Source organism: Lepisosteus platostomus, chromosome 21, assembly GCF_059453375.1.
Source record: "Lepisosteus platostomus isolate fLepPlt1 chromosome 21, fLepPlt1.hap1, whole genome shotgun sequence".
NCBI classification, from domain to species: domain Eukaryota; kingdom Metazoa; phylum Chordata; class Actinopteri; order Semionotiformes; family Lepisosteidae; genus Lepisosteus; species Lepisosteus platostomus.
The window spans coordinates 3,289,239-3,308,092 of record NC_142631.1 but is presented as its reverse complement, the minus strand read 5'-3'; the positions used below and the strand labels follow the sequence as shown (position 1 = coordinate 3,308,092).

At 52.2% G+C, this 18,854-nt stretch overlaps 2 protein-coding genes across 4 annotated transcripts in view; one reads left to right on the top strand and one right to left on the bottom strand.

Moving 5' to 3' along the window:
- Positions 1-850: 850 nt before the first annotated feature.
- Positions 851-12,983, bottom strand: ttc16 (tetratricopeptide repeat domain 16). The gene is made up of 13 exons (XM_088615470.1): positions 12,533-12,983; positions 11,715-11,893; positions 10,116-10,206; positions 9,479-9,622; positions 8,481-8,581; positions 7,219-7,348; positions 6,918-7,132; positions 5,994-6,226; positions 4,440-4,581; positions 3,819-3,984; positions 3,151-3,269; positions 2,395-2,527; positions 851-1,095 (listed from the first exon to the last, which is right to left on the bottom strand). The coding sequence occupies exons 1-13, from the start codon at positions 12,584-12,586 to the stop codon at positions 925-927; spliced, it is 1,878 nt and encodes a 625-aa protein (XP_088471596.1). The 5' UTR covers positions 12,587-12,983; the 3' UTR covers positions 851-924.
- Positions 12,984-14,212: 1,229 nt separating this feature from the next.
- fkbp15b (FKBP prolyl isomerase family member 15b) overlaps positions 14,213-18,854 on the top strand; it is a 29,057-nt gene continuing 24,415 nt past the window's right edge. For 2 of the 3 annotated variants that reach the window (XM_088615079.1, XM_088615078.1), the window contains exon 1: positions 14,213-14,471. In XM_088615079.1, the coding sequence (XP_088471205.1) occupies positions 14,422-14,471 (50 nt within the window). In that variant the 5' untranslated portion in view covers positions 14,213-14,421. The remainder of the gene's footprint in view (positions 14,472-18,854) is intronic. The other variant, XM_088615080.1, reaches the window with a different exon arrangement.

Below are 18,854 nucleotides of genomic sequence, written 5' to 3'. Positions count from 1 at the left end.
TCCCTAGTGCCCACGGCGACAGGGGCACCCACCCCCCAAATACTCTGCCTGCTCAGGAGCGCTGGAGCCTCTGTGCCCTGTGAAAATGGGGGACGAGTTTCACAGCACAGAAAGCTCTTTCCACATGGTCTATGATGGCCTCCCCGCTGGCTTTGGGTGCAGAATGAACCGAAACGCATGCTTTGTCAATGCATTGCTTTTTCAGTGAGAACAGCCGCCAGGTGACCTTAGGCCTCTGAAGACTTGCAGGCAGCTAAACACTGCTTAAAAAGGGGAAGAGCTTTTAAAAGAGCTGTGAATCCCAGACTGCTTCTGTAGGCCAAAGTTTCCTACCACCTGTGGTTTTACCTGTCCTTACTACAGGGGTGTAACCCTGGCTTCCTGGCCAAATTCCCCATTGGCCCTTACCAATCATGGCCTCCTAATAACCCCCATCTCTGAACTGGCTCCATCACTCTGCTCTCCTCCCCACTGAGAGCTGGTGTGTGGGGAGCGGACTGGTGCATCATCCAGGTGGGGCTGCACACTGGTGGTGGTAGTGGGATTCCCCATCACCTGTAAAGCGCTTTGAGTGGGGTGTCCAGAAAAGCGCTATATAAGTGTAAGCAATTATTATTACAGTCTGAGAGAGAGAGAGAGCAGTTCCCGGGGAGCATGCAGTGAACACACAACCAAGGAAAAGGTAGCCCTTGTCTGTGTGTTTTCAGCGCTGAGAAAACACCGGCTGTAAATCCAGCACTAACGCAACAGCCCCTCTGGGAGTCCGTGATCCCATGCAATCACGATGGTGAACCACGGCGAGCAGCTCATTGCCTTGTGGCATCTTGGGTTCAAAAATAACCACCTGGGGCCAGGAAGCAAAGCAGTCTTTTATTGGCAAGTCTGTGGGGGTGGGGGTGGGATGGTGCCGCTTTCCTGGGGCCCCTAGCAGAACGTGGGGCCCACGCCTTCGCTGAACTTCCTCCAGCGGTAGGGCCGCCCCTCCTCGCCAGCCGGGGGCTTCTCGGGGTGCGCCGGGGCCGGGGGGGACAAGCGGGGCCCCGCGTGTCGGAGGGTGGCCCGGTGGCGCAGTGCCCCCTTCACCGCGGCGTTCGCCTGCAGAGACCGCCAGACAGGGAGACAAACAGGAGAGCTCTCAGTAACCCAGGCCTGTCTGCGAGCTCAACCCACCTGGCCGTGGCTGAACTTCCCAGCCTGACCCAAGAAGTACCTGGTCTTCACTTCAGTCGTGTGGACACCTGACCATTTTGGGGGAGGACAACTTCCAATCAAGACCTCAAGCTTTCCAGAAAAGAGGAACAGCTTGCTGCAGAGAGATCTCCCTTTTCGCCAGGTATGCTTGAAATTGAGCCCACAGCAGGTATTCATGAATACAGGGGCTCTCGGTCCTAAGTTGGGGGTCTGCTGCTTCGTGCTCCAGCTGGGCCCTTTCTCAGCCTCAAACTGATCTGCCTGCTGGTTTAGACTTTTTGTTTCTGCACTCTGTCCTTGGTTTCCAAAATCCTCGGTGTAAAAGTGCATTATTTCCAGCCCCGTCAGCACGCCGCCCTTTGGGCAGTCTCGTCTCAACGTGGAGCTTAAGGATCTGCTCCCGTATTTGTGACTAATCGCTAGTCACAGGCTAGACCCCCGGAGGGATGACTCTGCAACAGAGGCCCCCCACGGGGAGTCTGACTTTTCCGTTCTGCTTAATTGCGCGTGCTTACAGCGGAGCTCTCGTTCCTGGAGAAGGACAGTCCTGAACCATCGGCTCTAATTAGCCCGGGGTTCATACCCATTACAAATCTCCCTGAGCTTTTCAAGAGCACTTTAAAATAAAACACCTCAAATAGAAAACGGAAACAAAATTAGCCTGTCCTGAAGTTGGAACAAAAACCAGCGGACACAATCTTTCCCCCCCCGAAGAAGACCTGCTGCCCTAAAGTTATGATCATGCTGTAAACATGTCGACACTGACGTGGAGAAATCGACACGCTGTCCGCATCGGTCTCCTCCGACTGAACGTGTCCTTTCCCAACAGTCTGCACTTCAGCACCTTTCTTGTCCATCCGTTTCCCAACTGCCTGATCCAATTTAGTGGCTCCACATGGGGTGAGGCACACCACCGCAGGGTACAGCCGCAGACACAAACACTCTCAACCCAAGGCCCGTTTTCCCCGAAGGCAAGCGTGGCTGTAGACTAGGGGGGGAGGAAACCCACGCGAACATGGGGAGAACATGCAACTCCCCCCAGACAGCACCCCAGGTCCGGAATTGAACCCTGGGCACCAGCAATGTCACCTTGGCACCTCCTGCCACCCTGTTCCAGGTGCGTCTCAAAGTTTAAACAAGCTGCCCCCGAGTATCAGGGCACTGCTTGTCCTGACACTCCCCCCCTCCTCCTGGTTCACGCACCTTTCTAGTGCTGGCGACAATTTCCTGGTACAGGTCCTTCTGCGCCACACAGGGCCGGACTTCGCTCCCGCTGTCCTCAGACTCCTCCCCCGGCTTGGCCTCCGGAGAAGACTTCGGCGGGTTCCTTTCCAGGCTGTGGGGAAAGCGAGAGAAGCAAGAGGACCGTTCGTTCTTTAGACCAGCACGGCGCATTAAGATTAAGATCACTTGCTCGGCCATACACAAGTTTACAAGTTCAATTTCTTGCATGTGTCTTTTCGCAGACCCCAGCTTGCTCTCCATGAGACACACAGACAGGGAGAGAAGCTGGGGGTCAGAGCGCAGGGTCGGCCATTTATACGGCGCCCCTGGAGCAGTTGGGGTAAAAGGCCTTGCTCAGGGGCCCAACAGAGTAGGATTCCTCTGCCGGCCGCGGGATTCGAACCGGCAACCTTCCAGCCACAGGCGCAGATCCTGAGCCACAGAGCCACCACACCGCCCCGTAGTGGAAAGAGCGATCAAGTTCGGACTGTGTGTGCACAGCCCCCCCCCCATAGAATCCATGGACTTGCTCCTGTCCTCCCCCAGGTCACCCGGAGATGGAGAAAGGCTTACTCCCCGCAGGGTCCGAGCTCTGTCCGAGCAAGTCTTCCGGCGAGCACCGTGATGGTCCTGGCTGCACACCGACCAGCGCGAGGAGCTCTGGGGCAGGAGGCAAGTGGAGATCTCCGTTCGGGATTCGAACGGCACGCAGGTGCGCCCCACGGAGCCACTTACCGAGGCAGAGAGGCCTGTCTGCTGCTCTCCAGCCGGGCCCTGGCGATTCCCGCAGACTCGCTGGACAGGATGTCAGGGATGGGGCAACAGGGGAAGAGACTCGAGAGCAGGGCCAAGACCTGGGCAACACAAGCTTTCGTGAACCAACGGAAACACACTCCTCACCCACGCCACCCGCTCCTCGGAACTGAAGCCCTGGTTATTACTTTTAATAATAATTGCTTACACTTCTATAGCGCTTTTCTGGACACTCCACTCAAAGTGCTTTACAGGTCATGGGGAATCCCACTACCGCCACCAGTGTGCAGCCCCACCTGGATGATGCGCCAGTCCGCTCCTCACACACACCAGCTCTCAGTGGGGAGGAGAGCAGAGTGATGGAGCCACTTCAGAGATGGGGAGTATTGGGAGGCCATGACTGGTAAAGGCCAGGGGGGAAATCTGGCCAGGACGCCACCCCTACTCATTTCGAGAAACGCCCTGGGATTTTTAATGACCACAGAGAGTCAGGACCTCGGTTTTACGTCTCCTTCGAAGGACGGCGCCTTTTTTACAGTATAGTGAGTGTTGATTTCCCCCTTCCACAAAGAAAAGAGAAGTCTGAGCAGAGCATCCCATCCTAAGATTTCACGAGTGCTGGGTTTTAAGCTGGGGCTCCGCAGGCTTGCCTGGTCGTTGCTGGGGTCCAGCAGGAGGGAGGTGATGGCGTCCTCTTTCGCCCCTTCCTCGTCCCCCAGCCTCAGACGAGCCTTCCCTCGGTTCTCGAAGTACTGGGACACTCCGGGGTTGTACCGGATAGCGAGCGAAAATCTGTCCGCCGCTGGCTGGTCCTTTCTGAAAAAAAAACCACAGAGACCAGAGAAAATCTGAGAAACTGCAGTGACAGCATCTTCCAGCAGAGGGGGCTATGTCCTACATGATGTAGAACTGGACCCAGCTCCTGGGCAACTGCAATCACGTTAGCCCAAGAGATAAACCATCCGCCAACTGCTTTTAAAGATTATGGATACTTGTGAGTTATCATTCCAGGAAGCAGATATTTAAAGGAACTCTTAACAGATCCTTGATGGCAGAAGGGTCCTCTGATTGTGTTCCAAATGATCTCTAAATCCTTTACTATAACACATGACCTGTACAAGTGACCGTGCCAGAGCTCAGAAACTGATGGTTGCCCAAACAGACTGCTGGCCCGGAGCTCTTCAGGATCAGGACAGAAAACCCCATCTCTGGAAGCAAGAGATCTGCCTCTGTCTTATCCCCACTGTCTGAAGGGGGGGGGGTCGGCTTGCCTGTCCTGGTACTCCAGCAGTCCCAGCGAGTTGTGCACCAGGGCCAGGCGGCTCCACACAGCCCGGTCCTCTGGGTCCATCTCCTCAGCCTGCTGGTAGTCCGCCAAGGCAAACGTCCACTCCCCCTGCTTGAAGAAGCAGTCTGCCGGGAGAGGGGACATCACACTGAGGGCCACCATCCCTAAAACAGCCCCAGCCGAACCCTGCGCGTAATCCTTTAAATTGATAATAATAATAATAATTGCTTACACTTATTTAGCGCTTTTCTGGACACTCCACTCAAAGCGCTTTACAGGTAATGGGGAATCCCACTACCACCACCAGTGTGCAGCCCCACCTGGATGATGCGACGGCAGCCATAGTGCGCCAGAACGCTCACCACACATCAGCTATCAGTGGGGAGGAGAGTAGAGTAATGTAGCCAATTCATAGAGGGGGATTATTAGGAGGCCTTGATTGGTAAGGGCCAATGGGGAAATTTGGCCAGGACGCCGGGGTTACACCCCTACTCTTTTCGAGAAACACCCTGGGATTTTTAATGACCACAGAGAGTCAGGACCTCGGTTTTACGTCTCATCCGAAGGACGGCGCCTGTTTTACAGTATCGTGTCCCCGTCACTATACTGGGGCATTAGGACCCACATGGACCGCAGGGTGAGCGCCCCCTGCTGGCCCCACTAACACCTCTTCCAGCAGCAACCTTAGTTTTTCCCAGGAGGTCTCCCATCCAGGTCCTGACCAGGCTCACACCTGCTGAGCTTCAGTGGGGCTGCCAGTTGTGAGTTGCAGGGTGATATGGCTGCAGATCGATCTCACGCTCTTGAAATCGCCCCCAAGCAGACCCCTCGCATACAATTATCATTCTAGTTTAGCAGCGCTCTTTTTATATTTCGGGGCTCAGACAGAATCGGCATTGCTGAGGGCCTTTCAAACCACAGTCAAGTCAAAGGGACACAGTAACTCATAAAACCTGCAATTTACATCACAAAACAGACTCAATTTCCAGGTGTGTGCAGCGCCATATTGTGCGATTCAGAACGAGGCAACACAGCCGGTGATGTGTCGCTGCCCTATTGCACTGTGAACAAGCAGGCTAGTGAATACATAATCCATAATCCAATGCAAAAATTGCTCTAGACTTCAAGGCAGTTTTGTCGATAAATGGAACGTACTCATCAACTCTGCATGCAGATCAGGTTGGGACAGTTCTGCAGGGAAATGTCTGCTGCACAACCTGTACTTATTTGCTCGTACATCACAGGGACTAGCGAGCCGGAAGGGCCACATCGCATTGCCACTACAACACAAAGTTCCCGAGTGTGTGAGCGCGCGATTCGAAATGTGTCGATTCTTTCCATACCGGCAATGAATTTATTTTGTTACAGAGATTTAATAACCCGTCGGAGAATTTGGGAATTTGGGACTGCAGTTTCCCTTCAAATATATTAATATCACGTATAAATATTTCAGTGTGTCGTTTAGGGATCGCAGTCAGGGGAATTTGGTCCGGCAACGAGCTCCTCTACTCCTCCGCCGGCTTCCTTCCTCCCTTACCCCCTCGGTTGATGTACAGGCCCTTCTCCCGTTTCTCCTCCTCGATGGCCTTGCTCAGCAGCAGCTCGGCCTCCTGGTAGAAGCGCCGGGAGAAGCAGTGGACGGCGAAGTCGTTGTAGGTCAGCGCCAGCTGCCTGCGGGCCTCGGCCTGCTCCCCCCCGCCGCGCCCCAGCACCTCGATCAGGTCGTCGATGGCGGCGTTGAAGTCCCGTAGTCTCCGGTGCAGCGTCGCCCTGGCACAGACACCACAGCGGCCTACAGAACCCGGGAGAGACTGCAGCCCTTCCTGACGCGCAGACACCGGGGCAGCGGTGAGTCGCTTTATCACGGCAGCCAGATCGCCCTGTGGCTCACCCGCCAGCGGCCCCGCTGGAGCTCAGCAGGCGGGAGCCTGGCCAGTACCTGGATGGGAGACCTCCTGGGAAAAACTGAGGTTGCTGCTAGAAGAGGTGTGAGTGGGGCCAGTAGGGGGCGCTCACCCTGCGGTCTGTGTGACTCCCAGCATGGTGACGGGGACACTATACTGTAAAAAAGGCGCCGTCCTTCGAAGGAGACGTAAAACCGAGGTGCTGACTCTCTGTGGTCATTAAAAATCCCAGGGCGTTTCTCGAAATGAGTAGGGGTGGCGTCCTGGCCCAATTTCCCCCCTGGTCTTTCCCCAGTCATGGCCTCCTAATAATCCCCATCTCTGAACTGGCTCCATCACTCTGCTCCCCACTGAGAGCTGGTGTGTGGGGAGTGTACTGGCTGCCGTCGCATCATCCAGGTAGGGGTGGGGGGGGTTACTCATTGGTGGCGCAAGTGGGATTTCCCATTACCTGTAAAGCACTTTGAGCGCTTTATATCATAAGTGTAAGGAATTATTATTCGAATTATTATTATTATCATATGGGCAGTGGAAGGAAACGGGTGGGGCTCTCCTACCTGAAGAGGTAGTAGTGGCTCTGCTCTGGGTCGTGCTCCACGGCTGTGTTGATCTTCTGCAGGGCCTCCCGGAGCTGCCCCCCCACTGTCCGGGACACGGCACGCTCCCGAGCCCCCTCCGCCACCCCCCGCAGCTCCGACAGCAGGCGCCGGGCCTCCTGGAACTCCGGCGCCACCGCCAGGGCGGCCTTGACGTCGCGGTAGCACAGGGTCGCCTGGGAGAAAGAGGCAGAGCTCAGCGCCTCGGAATGACTGTGGAGGCCACTGCCGTAAGGCGGGGGGGGGTGGGGGGGTCGCCGACCTGGCTGAAGTGCCTGTGCAGTCTGGCCCTCAGGACGAAGAGGTCGGGGTTGCTGGCATCCGTCTCCAGCCAGCTGCTCGCCAGTCGCAGGCAGTCTCCGTGCTGGCCCAGAGCCGCCAGGCAGGCCAGACTGCAAGACAAGGAACGCGCCGCGAGCATGCCATGGGCCGCAGGATCAAAACCCAGAGGGCCACCAGGCCTGGACCGGGTATCGGGGTAAGAGACATCTTAACGTGACCCCCCAGAGGTGTCCTGACGTTTTCGGGGTTGTTTTTCCCCCATTGAAAAAAACAACAACAACAGAATTGTATTTCCCGAGGCATCCTGCCTGACCGCCACATCCCAGAGTGCTTTGCAGGTTCCCATCTTCCTTCAGAGGCAGATACAACCAAACTCGTTGGCTTCAAAAAAGCCACCAAAATTATGTCTGACCCCACTAACCCCAGTCATAACTTGTTTGGTCCCCTACCATCTGGCAGAAGGTTCCGGTCACTCCAGTCGCACACAACTAGACTCCAAAATAGCTTCTTCCCCAGAGCTGTCAAGTTGGTGACGCCCCCACTCCCTCCCATCATACTATGATCTCTCCTCACTTCTTCCTGTACCCACAACGACTGTACTCCTACACCACTACACACACATGTAAGGCGAAATTGTACTGTCCCCTCGATAGCCCAGTAAAACTGTAACAGGCATAATAATATTGAATATTTATTAATTAACCATACTATTTTTAACCATACTATTTTTGCACTGTTCCAAGAATTACCTTGCACTGTTTTTGTCCTGTTATATTTTCTCTGTTGCGGAATTTTGCACAGTTTTGATTACTTGATTACATGTTATTTATGTTATGTTATCACATGTTACTGTTATTGCTATTGTGGAACTGTCTCTTGTCTTATCTTCTGTCCTATTTATATACTGCACCTGGGTGACTAATGAGAAACACTTTTCATTATACTATGCACCTGTGTAAGTTGAATGACAATAAAGTTGAATTGAATTGAATTCATCTGTTCATCAAAGCCTTTCTGCACTTTTACGCAATACCGCGTCCAAATTACAGCCGATACCATCTAAAAAGAGGAGGGCAGGGAACAAATGTATACCTTTCGACTTAGAAATCAAAATCAGTGAATAAATAGATGTTTTGGTGTTTTTTTCCACATGAACACTAGAAGTTGTGCCCACCTCCTTACCCGATCCTTGCATCAGTTCAGTCTCTGGATTCCTAAGCCTGTCCTGTAAGGCATACTGACCTCCTCATGTGATAAGACCTGTTGTCCGGTAACAGCTCAGAAGCCTTGGCGAAAGACTCCAGGGCGTCCAGGTACAATCCCTGGTCAAACAAACACTGGCCCTGTGAGGACAGCGATAGCAGACACATCAGAAAATGAAAAGTGGCGCGGAGTGGGGCAACTGCTGAAGTTCTCCGCCTTGCCCAATCAAAATTAAGCTTTGTATTTGCAGAGCCATTTCGGCCATTTTTCCGGCAAGATCCTGATTTATCCTGGAATTGTAGATGCAAAAGACTAGCAGAAGAAGCGCGAGCTCAATGCTTTGTGGTCTTGCAGTTGGATGTCTGCAAAAGCCGCAGCGAGAGAGATCAGCAGTTCCGGGCAACACGAACTCCATCACGCCTGCCGCCGCGCCGGACATTTCCCTGGGCTGCGAGGCTCCGGCTGCAGCCCCAGTTTGACCGGCTGGGGGAACTGAACCTCTTCGGTCCTGAGCGGAGAAGACCCTGGGGTCCGCCCGATCCGAGTGTTTAAAATCCCGTCGGCCCGGCCGATTTCTTCGAAACGAACAGTGGGGCGCAACCCAGGGGGCATCGGGCGCGAACTACGTGGAAGCGTGTTTAAACGTGAGAACGATTCCGATAAGGATGGCTGGGTTTCCGCACCGAAACCCTGGCTTCCTTCAACAAATGGTTAAACAAGATCCTTGGAGAGAGATAAGAAGCCATATATAATTTCTTGCATTAGGAATTTGTCTTTTTTCGCAGACCCCAGCTTGCTCTCCATGAGACACACAGACAGGGAGAGAAGCTGGGGGTCAGAGCGCAGGGTCAGCCATTTATACGGCACCCCTGGAGCAGCTGGGGTTAAGGGCCTTGCTCAGGGGCCCAACGGAGTAGGATTCCACTCCTCCACCCAACTACTACCTGCCAAATGAATCTAGATGGGGCAACTGGCCTCCTCTCATTTGTAACTGTTCTTAAGTCCCCCTCCCCCAGGTGCACAGCGCCCTGCCTCACCTGCAGGTAGAAGATGAAGCCCAGGCGGCAGCGAAAGGCCTCAGACTCTGGCTGCAAGGACCAGGCCCTGCGGTAGTTGAGGGCGGCAGACTGGAAGTCGCACAGCTGCAGGTAGGACTCCGCTCTGCACACGAACAGCCGGGCCTGCGGCGGGGCAACAGCACAGTCAAGGAGGGGGATAACCCGCCTGCGACTCACACACTCCATACACCCCACCCGACTGCTCTGCGCCACCTGGAAACGCCCAAGTAATAGCGGGAGGTTGCCTTCGATAAAAGCATCTCCGACTAGGCACCAGGTCCACGAGTGAACCCTCAATATGTTCAATCAGTTGAAGGAGGGCTCAATGCATTTCTGCTTCACAAGTCTGCGCAGACACAAGGCAAAGTAAATGCAATCTTGATCCCACACTCAGGAGCCAGCCTTTCTGACTGTTATTTCATTAGGGTTTAGTGGACCTGTCGTTTAACAACCTATCACAATCAAAACCGGACACATAAGTGACACTTGCGCATTGGGAGAAGACGTCCCCCCCCCCAATTCAGAAACGGACAGAACTGTAACTCAGAAAACAAGCCCATCCACAAGAAAACCACAAACCCCACTGTCTGCGTCCGCCACACTTCTGTCCGTTTACCTGCTCCGGCTGCAGGCTGATGGCTTTCGAGAAGCAGGTCACAGCCTGAGCCCACTGGGCTCCGGACATGGCCTCCAGCCCCTTGTCGTAGCTGTGGCACAAGACACTGAGGTTAACAGCTTTACAACACATTGACATTCCTTGAAGATCTAAGTGGAATCACGATCAACACTGCTACAAACAAAGGAAAAACCGTTGGGGGTGTTTGATCCAGACTATCACAAGCCTTTGTGTAAAGAATCACATCATGTTCTCAGTTTTAAGCACATGTCTCTTTATTCTCCACTTACAATATAATAATAATCATAATCCTTCTTATATAGTGAGTGGCTTTTCTGGACACTCCACTCAAAGCGCTTTACAGGTAATGGGGATCCCACTACCGCCACCAATGTGCAGCCCCCCACCTGGGTGATGCGCCAATCCGCTCCCCACACACCAGCTCTCAGTGGGGAGGAGAACAGTGATGCAGCCAGTTCAGAGATGAGGATTATTAGCAGGCCATGATTGATAAAGATCAATGGGAAATTTGGCCAGGACTCCAGGGTAAGACCCCTACACTTTTCGAGAAACGCCCTGGGATTTTAATGACCACAGAGAGTCCGGACCTCGGTTTTCTTTTATCTGAATGACAGCGCCTTTTTACAGTATTGTGTCCCCGTCACTATACTGGGGCATTAGGACCCGCACAGACCGCAGGGTGAGCGCCCCCTACTGGCCCCACTAACGCTCCAGCAACAACCTCAGTTTTTCCCAGGAGGTCTCCCATCCAGGTACTGGCCAGGCCCACGCCCGCTGAGCTCCAGTGGGGCTGCCAGCTGTGCGTTGCAGCGATTCGGCTGCTGGCTATACTCTGCTCAGGCTACAGCTGCACTTTTGTCCTGATTCAGGGGGCCAAGCTGATTCTGAACAGGCCAACCCCATCAGTATCTTTGAGGATCACTCACACTCTTCTTTCAACGTTAAAGCAATTCTGTTCTATTACCTTACCTGTCAGGGGTGCAGCCCCAGAGCAGAAATATTAAAATCGTACATGATGTTCGGCCCAAGACATTGTACAGCTGTCATGAATTAGTAAGAGCTCATTCAGAATGTTGTGTTACCATATTGTACTAGAGTAAGCTACAGTTTCCCCACAACATAATCAAGTGCCCCCATATCTTATACTGAAACCTATGGTTATACAAGGTTCCCCACTCATCTAGACTCCACAGTAGGGTACTGGCCTAGCAACCGGAATCATCTAGATCAGATCACTTTATGGGCCATATACAATTTCTTGCATTAGGAATTTGTCTTTTCGCAGACCCCAGCTTGCTCTCCATGAGACACACAGACAGGGAGAGAAGCTGGGGGTCAGAGCGCAGGGTCAGCCATTTATATGGCGCCCCTGGAGCAGCTGGGGTGAAGGGCCTTGCTCAGGGGCCCAACGGAGTAGGATTCCTCTGCCGGCTGCGGGATACGAACTGGCAACCTCCCAGCCACAGGCGCAGATCCTGAGCCACAGAGCCACCCCTCCGCCCTATACTGGGGAGCTGTGAATTTACCCAACTTTCAGAGCGGCGATGCCACAGTGCAATCAGCCTGAGCTGGACTCACTGCTCCGCGGCTCTCCGCCGGATGATGGAGTCTCCGTGCAGCTCCGGGCGCTCTCGCCTGCTCTCCGGCGGGTCGAACAGCCGGCTGGAGGTGAAGATCCACCTCAGAGACCTCACCCGGGCCTCTCGCAGTTTCTCCTCCGTGACGGCGGTGGGGAACAGGCTGCCTGCGCGAACTTCCTGCGGGCGGGCGGGCGGACAGACACCCGCAAACCCCTGACGTCAGGGGATCACTGCTCTTTGTAGCTCGCATTACAAGTAATTACACCACAAATTCCTCGGGCTGACCACCGAATCGCGATAGGCTTAAGAATAATTGCTTACACTTATATAGCGCTTTACAGGTAATGGGGATCCCCTCCACCACCACCAGTGTGCAGCCCCACCTGGATGATGCGCCGGCAGCCAGACTGCACCAGTACGCTCCATCATAATGCAATGAAAGACGTTTAATGCTTTGAAAAGTTTTTCAACTACTTTTAACACTCAGAATACTTTGTTAGCCCCGTAATAAAAATCATCTGCACTTTAAGATAGTAGGTGCTTACGTGTCGCCCAGATCAGATGTCCCCGTTGTTGTTGGTTTTTACCTTTTCGACTCAATCGGAATTGGTGTCTTAATTTGTTTTGTTTTTTTTTTTGCCTGTGCTTAGTCATTTTGTTCCCTACCAGCGCCCGTTAAGAGTAGTCTACTTTTATTTTTACAGATCGCCAAGCTTGCGCGTCTCGGAAAACAAGCGCCAACCGCTCCTAATTTCCGATTTCCTTCTCCAGGAACAAGTTTTACTTTCCCTGCTTCATCGGTACTGGGCGGTTTACCTCTTGAATTGTATCGGAGGTCTCGGTCGTCCCTTCTCTAGCTTTGAGATCCATCGTCCCTCAAGCTCGGTCCTGAGAATGATTTCCTTCGTTAATTAAAACGGCTGAATTATTTTCGTTCGCCCAATTACACGTGTTAGCAAACGCTCAGATATTTAGAGATTCTTGAACAAAAAAAAATCTGCACGATCGTCAGACCGACTGCAGGCGAGTCAGACACAAATGACGCGTCGACTCCGGTAATACGTCCGTTTGGCACCTGCAGCCTATGACGGTGATAACGATGTAGAAAACGCGAAATTCAGATTCAGCTCGGCAGGATCCCCTTCATCTTTAGTCCTCCACGCAAAACTACAAGCACGAAAGGAGATGGGGGGTCATCGCTTGAGCCTCAGCCCACGGGCAAACTTTCCTGTCACCAAGGAGACCGAGTCCAAGAGCGGACTTTACTGTGTGTCCGCACTGCCTCTAGCGTTCACGACCCCGCAGTGCAGGCCTGTGAAGCATTGCTCTGTATACGCGTATTATTATTATTATTATTATTATTATTATTATTATTATTATTATTATTATTATTATTAATAATAATAATAATGAGTAGTTCAGGTGGGTAGCTGCGTCAGCATGCGTAGGCTACAAAGGAACCAGTAATTCAATTCAACTTTATTTGTCATTATTCTTATACGGGTGCATAGTATAGTGAAAAGTGTTTCTCAGTAGTCTCTCAGGTGCAGTATATAAATAGAACAGCAGACAAGACAATAGCCAGAAATACAATAACAATAACAGCTTTATTCCATGCTGAAAAAGAGAAGAAGGAAATTATTATTATCATCAATAATAATAATGACGATGATGATAATATATGAGCAAAGTCTGGGATTAATTATTAACTAATCTTAATAGTATACATACAATTGTTCATGCATAATTAAGAACTAAAGCTAAAACAGAACTAGACCCCCAGGCACGAAAAATACATCCGTAAAACTCTTGCCGGATCTAAAATATCCCAGGCGCTACATTGCTGTAGCTTTAATAAACATTTCTTGGGTGTTTTACTTCCACCAATAGTCGATTCCAGTTTTGCTTTTCAATATTTCCGTATTTCGTTGTAACAAAAAACAATGGAGTCAAAGGCATATTTAAAAATGTTTTATAAATGATCAAGAGAAATGCCACTTGACTCAATACTGCGTGCGTGTACCAAAACCCAGTGAAAGTCAAGACTCTAAGCATCCAGCGTAACTTTGCCTTCTGTGCTGTTCGTAGAAACAGGCAGGGGTCTTTGATGTGTTATTTCTAAATTAACCCACCAAATATGTAGACGTACGGCAACGTATTAACCTTTAGTTCTGCAGTCAGGGATTTGAAACAGACGACCACCGGGTTTCCTAAATACACCGGGTGCTAAAAAATAAATAGAAATTTGGCACTCCGAGTCTCTGTTGACCTCATTCGTAGTTCCCCCAATCTGATAACAGACATTGATAAAGTTTATATTAGGCGTTGTTATTGTCGTGGAGATGTTAGTGAACGACCGTGATCTAGCAGAAAGGAAGCTGAGCCGAGCCGACTTTAGAACTACAGATTGCCGTAAAGCAGGGCGCCCCTTTGCGCTGCGCTTTACGGCTGAGGGGGCGTGGTGGCTAGGTCTGTTTTGCGACATCAGATGACCGAGTCAGCTGATTTCTTTCCAGCAACAGGGAAGTGGGAGTTATAGGTATGTCTGCGCCCCGGTGCGATTGAACTTTTTGGGGGGGCTGTAGGTTGAGGGAGGAGCAGACAGGTTGCCGACGAAAGGGCAGCCGACAATCTAGAGGCGGTGAGCACCTGGTGGGGCCCGTGTGTCTGTCATCCCAGGGGAAAAAATCACGTCAGTGGGCGACATGTTCGGGGGGGAAGACGACGACGGGGATTTTCTGTCTCCCACGGGCGGGTGAGTAATTGAACGGGACCTGATTCTTTTTTTTTTAAATCATTTCAGCAATATGCATTGGTTTCCACAATTTCCCCGGTAGTTACACGAAACTGGGTAGCTGCGTCTAAATAGAGAATTTACTGAAACAAAAGTATTCCTTTTTTTCTTCTTCTTAATTGTGTGCGCTCTCCAAAGTGCAGAATTAAATATACGACGCATAGAGCACTGGAAAGTGCATCATTTATTGAAGACGGTCGGGCTCGGGTATGTATACCGCAGGACGCAATGCTTTAAAAAAACAAAGCAAGACACGAGTCTATCCTATATTCGTTTCTGTCCGTCGCGGTTACGTTTTGAATGAAGTTCCTGTGTTTGAGCAGCCGTATAGCTGACACCTGTGCAGAGGAGCCTGTTCACAGAGCCGGCGTGGAGTTTCTCGCCCAAGCAGTTCCTGTTTGAAAGGTGCCGGTGAGCCTGGACTGGGTTCAGGGCGCTGTGACTTCACTTGCATCTCCCCGGGATTTGCGGGATTTGCGTGTTGGGGGGGGGGGGATCGGGTTTTTAAACCCGATTATGGAAATGTGGAGGGTCCTGGGGGGGGCGCGAATTCTTCCTCATGCGATCGAAATCGAAAGACGATCCGCTGTTCCTTTCGTGCGCAACTTCCTCAAGTCACTATATTTCAGTTCTTGTATTGCAGAGGATTCAAAAATCACTTTGACACGCCACAGGTTTCAGAGTCGCTCGCGGAGTGGAGACCTGCGCGGACGGATCTGGTTCGAGTCGGCGCAGGCAGGCAGAGAGCAGCCCGGTGTCTGCTGGCCGCTCAAATGTTTCTGTATAAAGTGATTTTTTTTTTTCCTCTCGGAGAGTGTGGTGTTGAAAGTACCTGCCCGTCCCTCTGCGCTGCGTGTTTAATGCATTAAGAGCGATCACCGTTCCCAGGTTTATTAGGGCGCTGCCGGACTGGTCCCGTTTAATTTCCCATTAGTTTGCAGCGGCAGGCGAAGGTGGTCTCTATTCCATCCAGAAGGCTCTTTAATCACGGAGGAGGGGGGAAGCCTTTGACTGGCAGGCCTGTCTCCGATTCAAAGCCGAAAGGGGCTTCCACTGAAGGCAAGAGGGGAGCGTCTGGACGTTGCTTCTCAACTAATTGCAGCGCAGATTAAAGTTGGCGCATCGCACCGCCTAAACGAATCCAGGAGGAACTGGTGCTTTCTGGGCGCTCGGCGTATTTGAAGATGTTGGATGTGAAGTGTTGGATCCGGGTTCTGTTGTTGGCGCATGACGTGAGCAATGCAGCTTTTTCTACTGTAAAGTCCCGAGCTAGTGGCTTGATTTTCATTGGCGTTGTTGTGCACGTCCGTGTTTACAGAGAGCGCCGCCTCAGTTAAAAACGAAGCATCGTGAGACCCTCCAGTTCGTTGGATACTAGCTACTTTAAACCCCTTTTTGTCAGTAAAACCCCACGACTCCGGTAAACGAAGCTGGAGTTTTCTTTATTGCGAGGAAGAGAGGAGGACAGAGGTAACGAAGTTAACAGGTGAACCCCCGACTCTCACCCGCTTTCCTAAGAGCAGCAACGGGCTTTTATTCTAAAAGATGATTGCAAATTTTCCCCCAAACAAAACCGGCACATTTCTGATGGGTCAGTAGTAGTTTCTTACCAGATGAGCTGTGAACAAGGTCAGAAAGTTAGGTCGCCCTAAGGCCCTATTCCCTTGTGTGTTAATCACGCGTAGGATACACCTGAAGGAACCTCAGCCCACTCGGACTGTACCAAACAGTTCTTGAGGCCCTTATTGTTAACTCCTAACGGGTATCGATTCCATCACAACGAAAATGAGCTAGATGGATCTTGTCTGTCACTTTTTCTACCCGTGGTAAGGCTCTCACGAAGGAGACACTAGACCCTGTGACGGCTTCTTAGCTCCGAGTGGAGAGCTGAACACGTACTGGCCCTTTACAAATCACACTAGCGCCACAGGATCGAAGTGTGCCTGGCTTGCTAGATAACCACAACAGAGCAGTCTAGTTCCGTCTCTGTAGACTTCAGTTCCCACTTGGCTCTGAAAAAGCTTAATCAGATCTTTGTTGGCTTAATTTATAGCCAGCAGCCGTATCACCCTGCAGTTCACCGCTGAAGCTCAGCAGGTGTGAGCCTGGTCAGTACCTGGATGGGAGACCTCCTGGGAAAACTAAGGTTGCTGCTGGAAGAGGTGTTAGTGGGGCCAGCAGGGGGCGCTCACCTTGTGGTCAGTGTGGGTCCTAATGCCTAAGTGTAGCGAACGGGAACGCTATGCTGTAAAAACGTGCCGTCCTTCGGGTGAGACGTAAAACCGAGGTCCTGACTCTCTGTGGTCGTTAAAAATCCCAGGGCGCTTCTCATAAAGAGTAGGGGTGTAACCCCGGTGTCCTGACCAAATTTCCCCCTGGTCTTTACCAGTCATGGCCTCCTAATAACCCCCATCTCTGAACTGGCTCCATCACTCTGCTCTCCTCCCCACTGAGAGCTGGTGTGTGGGGAGTGTACTGGTGCACTCTGGCGTGTCTAGAAAAGCACTAAATACGTGTTAATTAGTATTAATAACGAGGTCCCATGTCCTGCTGTTTTAAAGAGAACCGGAAAGCCTGCAGACAGACTCTAGATTCGGAACGGGACTGTCCCATTCCAGTCACTGGGAGTCCTAAGAAGTGGGCAAGGATAAGCAGAGTTGCTGGTTAGGGGCAAATCAGTCCCCCGAGTCTGCTGGTCTTCTGTTGTTTAAAGCATCCCATTGAACTCCGGGCCCTGGTGTGAGTTCTGATGGCACTGTATGGGCGTGGTCTTTGTGGATGCCTTTTCGGGCAGAGGGGAACATAACTCATTGCCCACCACTGGCCAACCCCCATCCGATGCCCCTGGGCCACTGTGCCAACCCTTTCAGTACGGAGCACAGCCAGTAAGCACTTGAGACAGGAGGCCTGTAATAATAATAATTCCTTACACTTATATAGCACTTTTCTGGACACCCCACTCAAAGTGCTTTACAGGTAATGGGGAATCCCACTACCGCCACCAATGTGCAGCCCCACCTGGATGATGCGCCAGTCCGCTCCCCACACACCAGCTCTCAGTGGGGAGGAGAGCAGAGTGATGGAGCCAGTTCAGAGATGGGGATGATTCGGAGGACGTGATTGGTAAAGATCAATGGGAATTTGGCTGGGACACCCAAGTAACATCCCTACTCTTTTCTAGAAGTGCCCTGGGATTTTTAGTGACCACAGAGAGTCAGGATCTTGGTTTTACGTCTCATCCAAAGGACAGTGTCCTTTCCCATCCCTATACTGAGAGGCACTAGGACACACACAGACCGCAGGGTGAGCGCCCCCTGCTGGCCCCACTAACACCTCTTCCAGCAGCAGCCTTAGCTTTCCTAGGAGGTCTCCCATCCAGGTACTGACCTGCTGAGCTCCAGTGGGGCTGCCAGGTGTGAGCTGCAGGGTGATATAGCTGCTGGAAAAGTACTAGACTGTCCTCAAAGTAGTCAAGGAAGGGAGAAAGCTTTGCTCAGTCCTCTAGCTTGATTGTCCTTTTTTTTTGCTGTAGTCTATTGTCCTAGTCTATTCAACGGGCAGTGTAGTGGCTCTGTGCCTCAGGATCTGTACCTGTGGCTGGGAGGTTGCCGGTTCGTATCCCGCGGTTGGCAGAGGAATCCTACTCCGCTGGGCCCCTGAGCACGGCCCTTCACCCCAGCTGCTCCAGGGGCGCCGTTTAAAAATGGCTGACCCTGCGCTCTGACCCCCAGCTTCTCTCCCTGTCTGTGTGTCTCAGGGAGAGCAAGCTGGGGTCTGTGAAAAGACAGATTCCTAATGCAAGAAATTGTATAGGACCCTTAAAGTGTGTTCTTGTCCGTGAAGGCAGGCTGCCAGGGATGGGGCTCTCGCTGTCGGTCAGGGAGGGAGGGGCCCCAGCCTGCTAATTCCACTCACATGTTCCCAGCTAAGGCAGAGGGTCCCTTGTGTTCCTGCTCTTGCTGGGGATTGCAGGTCTGCAGTCTGTCTCCCGTCTCGAAAAGAGAAGCAGAGCTGAGATTCAGCAGGGGCGGGGTTGGGTGGGGGGTGGGGGGTCGTCCTGCCTGTCCTGTGGTTTGCTCGCGGCCGGCCCTGTGTTCTTTGAGTTTTGGTGCTGAAAGTGTCACGCGGGTGCGATCTGGGAGCGCTCAGTGGCCCAGAGGGAGAGAGAGAGAGAGCCGGGGGAACCAGAGACAGGAGAGAGACTCCCCCAGGAGCAGCTGTCCTCCCTCGTCACTGCCCCTGCCTTCCCCACCAGACGGAGGAGTTGGTGTGGGACCAGCTGGGAAGCCGTCATGTCAGCGGTGTGGGACAATGACTACCTGTGGCAGGAGGTCCAAGGGTCAG

What these genes read in the sequence shown, in the direction of transcription:
- ttc16 (XM_088615470.1), bottom strand. Translation starts at nt 12,586, where the DNA reads ATGGATCTCAAAGCTAGAGAAGGGACGACCGAGACCTCCGATACAATT. An exon ending in CGGCGGAGAGCCGCGGAGCA is followed by an intron (nt 10,207 to 11,714) that starts GTGAGTCCAGCT and finishes CTTGTGCCACAG; the next exon opens with CTACGACAAGGGGCTGGAGG. An exon ending in TCAGCCTGCAGCCGGAGCAG is followed by an intron (nt 9,623 to 10,115) that starts GTAAACGGACAG and finishes GCCCCGCCGCAG; the next exon opens with GCCCGGCTGTTCGTGTGCAG.